Here is a 10,238-nt window from a genome sequence, read left to right on the forward strand (position 1 = left end):
CAGGGAAATGGATGGCACTAGAGCAGATTATGCTAAGTGAAGCTAGCCAATCCCTAAAAAATCAAATGTCAAATGTCTTCTTTGATATAAGGAGAGTAACTAAGAACAGAGTAGGGACGAAGAGCATGAGAAGAAGATTAACATTAAACAGAGATGAGAGGTGGGTGGGAAAGGGAGAGAAAAGGGAAATTGCATGGAAATGGAAGGAGACCCTCAGGGTTATACAAAAGAACATACAAGAGGAAATGAGGGGAAAGGGAAAAATAATACAAGGGGGAGAAATGAAGGTCAGTAGAGGGGGTAGAGAGAGAAGAGGGGAGGGGAGGTGAGGGGAGGGGGGATAGTAGAGGATAGGAAAGGCAGCAGAACACGACAGACACTAGTATGGCAATATGTAAATCAATGGATGTGTAACTGATGTGATTCTGCAATCTGTATATGGGCTAAAAATGGGAGTTCATAACCCACTTGAAGCAAAGTGTGAAAGGTGATATATCAAGAACTATGTAATGTTTTGAACAACCAACAATAAAAAAAAATTGTACTATGTACACATATACATCTGTATACTAACATACATATTAAATATTCATTCATTTTATACTTAGTATTTTTAATAATTACCTTGTTGACATTTGCAAATGTATCCATTGATAAGATCTTCACAGATTGCCTCATGTAGACATGGTGATGAAGTACATTCATTTATATTATCTTCACAAAATTGACCAGAAAATCCAGGAAGGCATCTAAGGAAGAACAGTGAAAAGAAGAAAAATTTATATATTTATATATAGTATATGAGCAATATCTCCTGCAATTCTGTCATTCAAATATGTAAATAGTGATCTGTGTCACCATAGTATGATGCATAGAATTTTGAACCCCCCAAAACAGGTCCAAGTACTATGACCCTAGTAACTCTGAACATGATGTTATTTGGAAGAAGGATCTTTGCAGAGGTAATTAAGCATCTTGAGATGAGATCATCCTGTATTAATTCAGTGGGCTTTAAATCCAATGGTGAGTCCTTAGAAGAAGAGATACAGAGAAACACAAGGAAGGAGGCCATGTACAGATGGAGGCAGAGTAGAGGTATGTAGCCCGAAGTCAAGGAACACACAGACTGTCTAGGTGATAGAAAAATTTCTCCTAGAATCTTCAGAGGAAGTATAGCCTTTCCTACACTTTGAATCTGTATTTCAATTTTCACAATGGTGAGTAACCCAGTTTGATTTCTTTCTACCAAGCTTTCAGTAATATGACATTTTAATAATAATAATTCTGTTAATCAATGAATATGGGAGGTTTTTCCATCTTCCAGTATCTTCTTCATTTCTCTCGTCATTGTTCTGAATTTTTTACAATGAATGGTGGCTAAGATGCGGGTGAAGAGGAAACCTTACACATTATTGGTGGTAATATAAATTATACTATGGAAGTCAGGATGGAGATTCCTCAAAAGACTCAAAATAGTATACCACATATGATCTACCTATATCATAACTGGTGTATATCCAAAGGAATTAAAGTTATTGTAGTATAGAGATACCTGAATACATATGTTTATTATGGCATAATTCACAATAACCAAGTTATGGAATTAGTCTAGGTACCTATCAACAGATTGACGGATAGAAAAAGTGTGGTAATACATACAATGAAGTATTATTCAGTCATAAAGAAAAATAAAATCATGCCATTTGCAGGAAAATGGGTGGAACTGGATATCCATATGTTAAGCAAAATAAGCCAGACACACAGAAAGACAAATATAACATGTTTTCCCTCATTATGCTTAAATGTCAGACCCAAAACTTTGAAAATATAAGATGAAAAAGACACAATGAAAACAAGTCAAGACACAGGCATAGGCAACACCTTCCTGAATGGGACTCCAAAAGATCAGGAAATAATAGCAAAAATCAACAAATGGGGCTGCATCAAACTGAAAAGATTCTGCCAAACAAAGGAACCAACCGAGTAAGGAGAAAGCCCAAAGAACGGAGATCTTTTCCAGCTACTCTTCTGAAAGACCATTAATATCCAGAATATGTATTAAAAAAATAAAACAATTAACAAGACAAAAACATAAAAGAAAAAAATCAATAGGCAAAATAATCGAGCAGACATTTTTCTAAAGAAGTACAGCCTGGCAAGGTGGTAAAGCCCTGGGATCCCAACTACTTAGGAAGCTGAGGGAAGAGGGTATAAGTTCAAGGTCAGCCTCAGCAACTTAACAAGATCCTGTCTCCAAAGTAAAATAAAAATAAACGGGCTGGGGTTGTGACTCAGTGGTAAAACAATTGCCTAGCATGTGTGAGGCACTGGGTTTGATTCTCAGCACCACATATAAATATATGGCTAAAATAAAGAGATCCATCAACATCTAAAAAAATTTAAAACAATAAAAATAAAATAATAAAGTTAGGGATGCAGTTCAATGGTAGAGCAATCCTAGGTTGAATCCCCAGTAACAGAAACAAACTAATAACCAAACAAAGTACAAGTGTTCAACATCTTCATCCATCAGGAAAATGCAAATCAAAACTGCATTGAGATGCTATCTCTCCCCAGTCAGAATATCATTCATAGAGCATATATGTTTCTACTGCTTTAAGGTATCAAGTTTGTGGTAATTACCTATGTCATCCCTAGGAAATCAATATATGAAATGACATTAATGCTATCATATTGCTATCTTTAAAGAATAATTTTATATAAATCACAAAAATGCCAGTTGTCAAATCACAGTCCTAGACCTATTAGAGGATCCAGAAACACTGACTAAAATACAGTGTTAATAAGCAATATTCACACATTTACATAGTACCTATGCCATGACAGATCTGTTATGAATGCTTGGGATACACAGAAAAGTAAAGCTGAGTGTCTGTTTTCAAGAAACACATCCAGCCTAGTTAGAAAAATGTACAAATAGCAATTGTATTGATATAATGTATACTATAATCTGAATTTAGAGAGATGCATTCCAGGATGGCTAAGAGAATATGAAAAAGTGAGATTAAGAATAGTGTGAATCAACCCAGAAACTGCAAATAGAACTGAATAAATGAAAAATTGTACAAGACCGGTCTTAATGGTGCTTGTGGTGCTTATTATATAAATTAATAAATAGGGGTTTGATTATTATATATTATTGGACCATAGTTTTTAGTATAGATAATATTTACTGAAAATTTATTTACAATAAATAACTTTACAAAGTTTACAAGACTACCAAATTACAAATGCAAACTTTAAAACCAGGAAGTATAAGTTTTTTCCACATACTGTAGTCATCATGTGTGAAATCAAGCAATTCTTTGATTTTGATGGATACTCACAGAATACTTGCTTGGGTGATGTAAAAATTCAGTACTATGTTCCAATGCAACTGGTCCTACCCCGTCAAATCTAGGTAATTATTAAAGAATCAATTAGTGACCCTACTCTCCTAGACCCATTCTGAATGTGACTCTTTCCTGAGAATAAATCATAAGACTAATTTTAACTCTGTATGAATTTATGAGCTTATTGTGCAAAAAAGAGATGAAATCTTAAACACTGAATTGCCACTGTAATGGTGAACCTCCTTCTCTTTATAGTAAAATTGAATTAATGAGATTTGCCTTTCTGAGGCAAATTCATGACTCATTTTTTTTAATAATTTGTGTGTGTGTGTGTGTGTGTGTGCTGTACCTTTAATATCATAAAGTGTTCTAAATACGTTTTCAATTTAGATACTTGCCAGCATTATATTAAATACCCATTGGTTCACATTCTTAATCTATCATCAATGTTATTATCACTTTTAATTTCCACTGCTAAGGGAAAGACTACATACTTTATAGTGATTTTTAAGGAAGTCGTGTTAAAAATTATTGAATACACTTTTTTATTTTGGAATAATTCTAGATTTACAGAAAATTTTCAATGGAAATATGAAAGTCCCATGTATTGCATACTCAATTTCTCTTATCACTATCATCTTACATTAATATTGTATACTTGCCACAAATAATTAAATGGTATTTGTTACATGTGATATAATAAAATATTAATATTATATAATAATCTAATAATGTTGCTATGTTATTATTAACTAAGTTCAATATATGACTGTGATTTTGCTTAGTTTTTTTTTTTTATCTAATATCCTTTTTCTTTTGTACTGAGGATTGAACCCAGGGGTGCTTAACCATTGACTTCCATCACTGTATCCCCAGCTTTTTTTTTTTTTTTTTTTTTTAGGAAAGAATTCTAAGTTTCTGAAGCTTACCTCCAACTTGAGGTCCTGCTGCCACAGCAACCCAAATGGTTGGGATTATAGTCATACATCATCATAACTGGTTCTAATGATCTTTTGTTTAGTTTTTCCATTCCAGTATCCTATTAGAATACAGTGCAATCCGTTGCCATGTCTCCTTTGACTTCTCTAAACTCTAAGTTTCTCATAATTCCTTGACTTTCATTCCTCTACACTGCTCTACATTTTAGGCTTATTTGATATTCTCATGGTTATAGTGGTGTTATGTGTTTGCTATACATTTTTAGAATGGAAAGTAAATAATTTTAATGTGTGTGTGTAGTGAATATCTATAGAACTTTGAGTGGGATTGCATTGAACCTATAAATCAAGTTGGGAAGAACTGACATCTTAACATTACTGAGTCTTCCATATCATAAACAAGGAATATGTGTCTATTGACTAAGATCTTAGATTTTTCTCATCAGTATTTTGTAATTTTCCAAAAGCAGTTATTATACATATTTTATAATATTTATATCTAAATGTTTAACTTTTGGAAGACTGCTATTTTAAATGGAATTTTTTCTTTGCTTTTTTTCATATCAGTATTCCAATGTTCTTTGTTGGAAAGCTATTCACTTATATATTGATTTCATATCCTGAAAGCTTGCTACGCAAGCTTTGTAGTTTGCTAAACAAATAGTAGATTTATCAAATAATAGATTTCCTGAAGTATTCTACCGAGACAATTATTACATGTGTGAATAAAGGTAACTCAATCTCTGTACCTTTTATTTCTTTTTCTTGTCTTATTAAGTGGGGCTTCTAGTAACATGTTTAATAGCATTAGGGAAAGAGAAGATCCTTGTCTTGTTCCTAATCTTATGGAGAAAGAGTTTAGTTTTTAATAATTAAGCATTATCAGTTGTATTTTTATATGTAGCTTTAATGGATTATGGTGGCTCCTTTTTTTTCGAGGTTTTTGACAGTTTTTAACATGAGTGGGCATTGAATTTATCAAATTTTTTTTTGCATCAATTAATATAATCATATGTTTTTTTATTCATCTGTTGATCTGATGATATAGTCATATTGACCAAATAATATATGGTATGCTAATGATTGATTTAATCATATTTTTATCTCAATCAACAGCTAGTCTAATGTATTGCACTGAATAATTTGTGAGTATTAGATCAATCCTGATTTCCTGGCCTAGACTCCCCTTACTCAATCTAGGCATAAACACAGTCAATCTTATTATTTGCAAAGATCTTAAGATTTACTTTTTAATATTTTAGTGTTAAATTTTACTTTGTCATGTAAGTTGATATGATGTTTACATTCTTAGCTTGAATGGAGAAAACATTTTGAAAATCCTTATACAAACAGAAGTGCATACAAGTTTATAATCTTACATTCCACAAAAATATTTATAGCATGACATAACATATGGAAAAATTTAGCTATATATATTAATATCATATGCAGTTTAATCCCATGCATATTTGTTAACTTTTAATAGAATTTTAATAGAACATTTGACATATAAAAATAATATCCCCAGTCTGAACACTATTCTACTTTCAGCTTTTGTGGGATCAATGTTTTTAGATTCCATATATGAGTGAGGTCATTGCTGGTTTATTTCCTTTAGAATCATCCATGTTGCCACAAATAAGTTTCATTTTTTATATTTCATTGTGTATGTACGTATTTATTTTCTTTATTCATTCATCTGTCAGTTGACACTTAAGTTTGTTATATAACTTGGCTGTTGTACATAGTGCTGAAAGAAATGTGGGAGGACAGATATATCCTTGATATACCAATTTCATTTACTTTTAATCTATACCCAGTAGCTGGGTTACTGGACTACATGGTAGTTTTATGTTTAGTGTTCTAGGAAGACTTTGTATTGTTCACACTGTGTTCTTGATACAAGACTCGCTCTGCAATACTGGAAAGAAGGACATAAAACTCCAATTTATTCTGAAGCACAGCAATTTAAACAATGAAACATTGAAAACTTATTTTATAAAAACTATTTAATAAGTTTCTGAGAGACCCAATATCACACTTGCATTAGGTTATTGATACCAATAAATTAGTTTAAAGTGTTACTATAGGAGGCAGCACCCACTGTAGAATGATTCTTCAAATGAGAAAATACTATTTTGCCACCTGTTCTGAATACTTGCAAAAATATGTAGTTATTTTCATGACCCACTGTCTTGGATTCTTTCTTATAAGACTCTGTCAGTCACCACCTCTTCCCTGTATTCTTCCCGTATATTCAATATTATTGTTATTTACACTGTTGCTTTGGTATTCTCTTTAATTTCACATTTATTTAAACCAACATTGTGGTATTTCTTTTCCTTTACCTTCTTAATGTGTCCCTCTTTCTTAAAGGTAAATCACAATTCATAACTCCTACTCATCTTGCTCTCCATGGACAGCTCTGTGGATTCCACCACACCAAAATTCCCACTTGGCTCATTTATCAAGTTAAATTATGAGACTTATAATGAAGAAAATTTCAGACAATATGCTAAACTAAAAATAGTGTCTGGCATTATATGATTGGATGAGAAAGAATAATAAGACTTTAGAAATTGAAATTCTATTCCACATAAGCAATTCTATTCAGAAATTCTTTTTTGTTTACTTTAGTTGAGTAACATTTTAACTTAAATAGTACTTATCTCAACTTCCATACAATCACTAATTCTTCTTTGCCTTTGAAATATTTACCTTAGATTAACGTGTACAGTTGCAATATCTAATGCCATTTACTTGGCTTTGGTAATATAATTGAATAGGATACAGTTAAATATTTTCAAGGAAGAAACCGCATGACAAGCTTCAACTTTAAAAACATGAACTCTAAATGCTCAGAAGCTAAGTGTTTGTTCATTATTAGGAATTTTACTGAAGCCAATAATTCTAAAATTAGAATGATTAACAAATGTTACACACATATACACACATACAACACACCTCACTTCATACAGTATTTAAATCCTCAGAGATATTCTGTGCAACTTCTCTTCAAGATAATTAGTTAATATCTATAATGTGCATTTGATTAGAATATAACTAAATATGAAACATACCTGTCTGAATATTAGATGGTTCCTTTATAGGTAACTAAGAATAATTAATCATTAATGAGGAGCTTCCTATTATGAATCCACATACACTAGATATAACTTGTGTTTCAATTTTATTTATCTGTGTCTGAGAAAAAAATGTGCAATTTTTGGAATTTTTGGTTGTTTTCATGTAAATAGCTACAATTCCAGGGAATATCCACAGGCAAAACAAAACAATATGTAACCATTTTGCAGACCTCTTATCACCATTCCCTGATCTCTTCTTGGTGATAGATGATACACTGAAGAATCAAACTGAAACTAAAATGATGAACTTATTGAGGTCAAGGTATTCCATAGGTTTTTACTTATATTTATCCTTCATGTGACCAGTCATGGATTTATTACATTCACTTTAAACTTTTCTTATTGTTTCTATAAATATTTCAATATTATAAACTGCCAGATCTCTGGAGAAAACAACACACAAACACCAGGTTGATAAGTTACAGACACAGCAACAAATACTCAGTCATTGACCTGACTAGGATGCCTTGGTTGTTGTTCAATATAGTGCTGAACAAACAATCAAGGGGATTATTACTCCTCTCAATATTTTATGCACTATTCACTAGAGCTTATTATATCCTCCAAATTTTAATAAACATAGATATTTTGAAAGCAAATTGATTTGAAGGCATTTGTTGCAGAAATTATGATAGAATGGAATCCAAATATTACACATCTTTTCAAATGTATAATTCAATTTTTATAACCTGCAATAAATTGCATACAGTGTAATTCTAATTGATATGTAAAACAGGTACTTTTATCAGTATTGCCTCAATTATATTTCTTAAAGACTACTATTTCTAATTTAACATTTTAACTTTAATCCTGAATAATTCTACTGTTATTACTATTAATCATGCATTCAGATTAGGAGAAGAATATTCTTATAAGGCAATTATTATAATATAAATCTAAGTTTCTTAAGACTACAAATCAGAGTATTGTTTAATACACTTTTAATACACACCTGTTAAAACTATATATGAACAAATAAAATAATTTAGATAAAAAAGAAATGACATCATGACTTTCTCAGTGGCTCGAAATGAATAAAACTCAAAATTCTTATTACAGATGCTATTTCATGCTAGTTTCCAAAAAAATGTTGCTTTAACTTTTGATCCTGAAACAATTTAAATTTTACAGTGGTATATTGTTTTGGTTTGGAATGCTCCCTGTGCAGAAACTGAGACAGAGTCTTCATGCAGTTTTTTTTAAATTTAATTTTAGTTTTTAATTTTTTTAGGAGGTAATCCAAATAAGCAGAAGTGAAGGAGTAGAAAGAATGAAATAGAAAAGAATGGAAAATGAATTAAGTGTGCATTATTTATCAGTGTGCCACCGTGGGAACTAGGACTCAGGACAACTGTGTAATTTTTGCATCTATTGTATTTTTTAAAAATGTGAAGACTACTTCCTGTGTCATTTAGTGTAGGATTCACTTGGCTTTTTTTTTTTTGTCCTTTTTTTAGGTACCAGGCACTTAACCACTGAACTACATCCCCATCTTTTTCTTTTTTAAAATCCCTTAGGGCCTTGCTAAGTTGCTAAGAATGACTTTGAAATTTTGATCCTCTTGCCTCAGCCTCCTGAGCTTCTGGAATTACAGGCATGCACCACTGCACTGATCTTGGTAACTCATTTCTAATAAATAATATGAGGGACATCAGGCTTCCTCTTTTTTTCTTTGATCTCTTAGGCAAGTTCACTGCCATGTTATGAAGACACTCAAGTAACACCACAGTAAGACCCTTCTGAAAAAGAATCACAACCTCTGGTTAACAGCCGCATGAGCTAGTTATGAAAAGGATCTTTCAGGCCCTTTATAAGGCTCCATATGACTGTCACTCAATTGGCATCATAATTTCAAACTCATAAAAAGCCTGGAGCTGGAATCACCCAGAAAAGCCAACCAACAGAAACAGTAAGAATAAATGCTTCTTGTATTAAGCCACTGAATTTGGGGGGACTAATTGTTACTAGCAGTAGATAACTTATGCAAATTGAGGGCCTACTGAAGACCTGTGGAGAACTCTTGTTCCCTATTATTTAAGGGGTGCCCCTAGGCCATTAACATACCCAGATTCTGGGTTAATCTGTAAGTGGCTATTCTGTGAGTGTACCTTGGAAGACTCCTGAGTTTCCAAAAAACTCTGAGACATAAAAATAGAGGCTGCTGAGGTAGGGCAGTGTCGGTATGTTTGAGAACTGTATAACACAGCTGAGATGGGAAGAAACATATCAGAAGTGCATGTTCCCCGGGCCACACATGGAGCCCCACTGTACTTTCTGTGTTGAGTAACATCTGAAAAATTGAAGGACTGAATTTAATCCAAACTATATTGAGTTTTTTTTTTTTCCTAAAGGGATTTATTTCTTTAAATTCCACTTTTAAGACTAAAACATTTGGTATATAAGAAAAATGACTGCTATTCTAGGGGTTATTTTTATGAGATCAGATACCAATACTCAGGACCAAACTGAACAATGAAATTTATCTTAATCTATTATAACTTGTGTTACATTTTGTATATTACTCTTCTGTCATCACAACGATCTTCTCAAAGAAAAAAAATCTCAATTACTAAGAAAGTTTATAAATTTACATTATATTACTCTATTCTAGTCAGCACACAAATATTGTGAAGTTAATGGTAGCTCAATTTTTCTAGCTATGCACTATGTACTCTTCAGGGTAATTTATGCAGTTTTGAAAACCATCAAAATACATTGCGAGATCAATAACATTCTAGTTATCTAGTAATTGGAGCTTTTTATCTGACCTGAGTCTAAATTAAAAAAAAAAAAAATATATA

At 32.0% G+C, this 10,238-nt stretch overlaps 1 protein-coding gene across 1 annotated transcript in view; it reads right to left on the reverse strand.

Annotated features, from left to right (window-relative positions):
• The window catches only part of Eys (eyes shut homolog), a 1,560,564-nt gene that overhangs the window by 802,847 nt on the left and 747,479 nt on the right, over window positions 1-10,238 (reverse strand). Inside the window, 1 exon segment of the mRNA XM_015487393.2 lies at window positions 625-749. Within this exon segment, the coding sequence (XP_015342879.1) occupies window positions 625-749 (125 nt within the window).

Source organism: Marmota marmota, unplaced genomic scaffold (assembly GCF_001458135.2).
Source record: "Marmota marmota marmota unplaced genomic scaffold, marMar, whole genome shotgun sequence".
In the NCBI taxonomy this organism is placed as follows: Eukaryota; Metazoa; Chordata; class Mammalia; order Rodentia; family Sciuridae; genus Marmota; species Marmota marmota.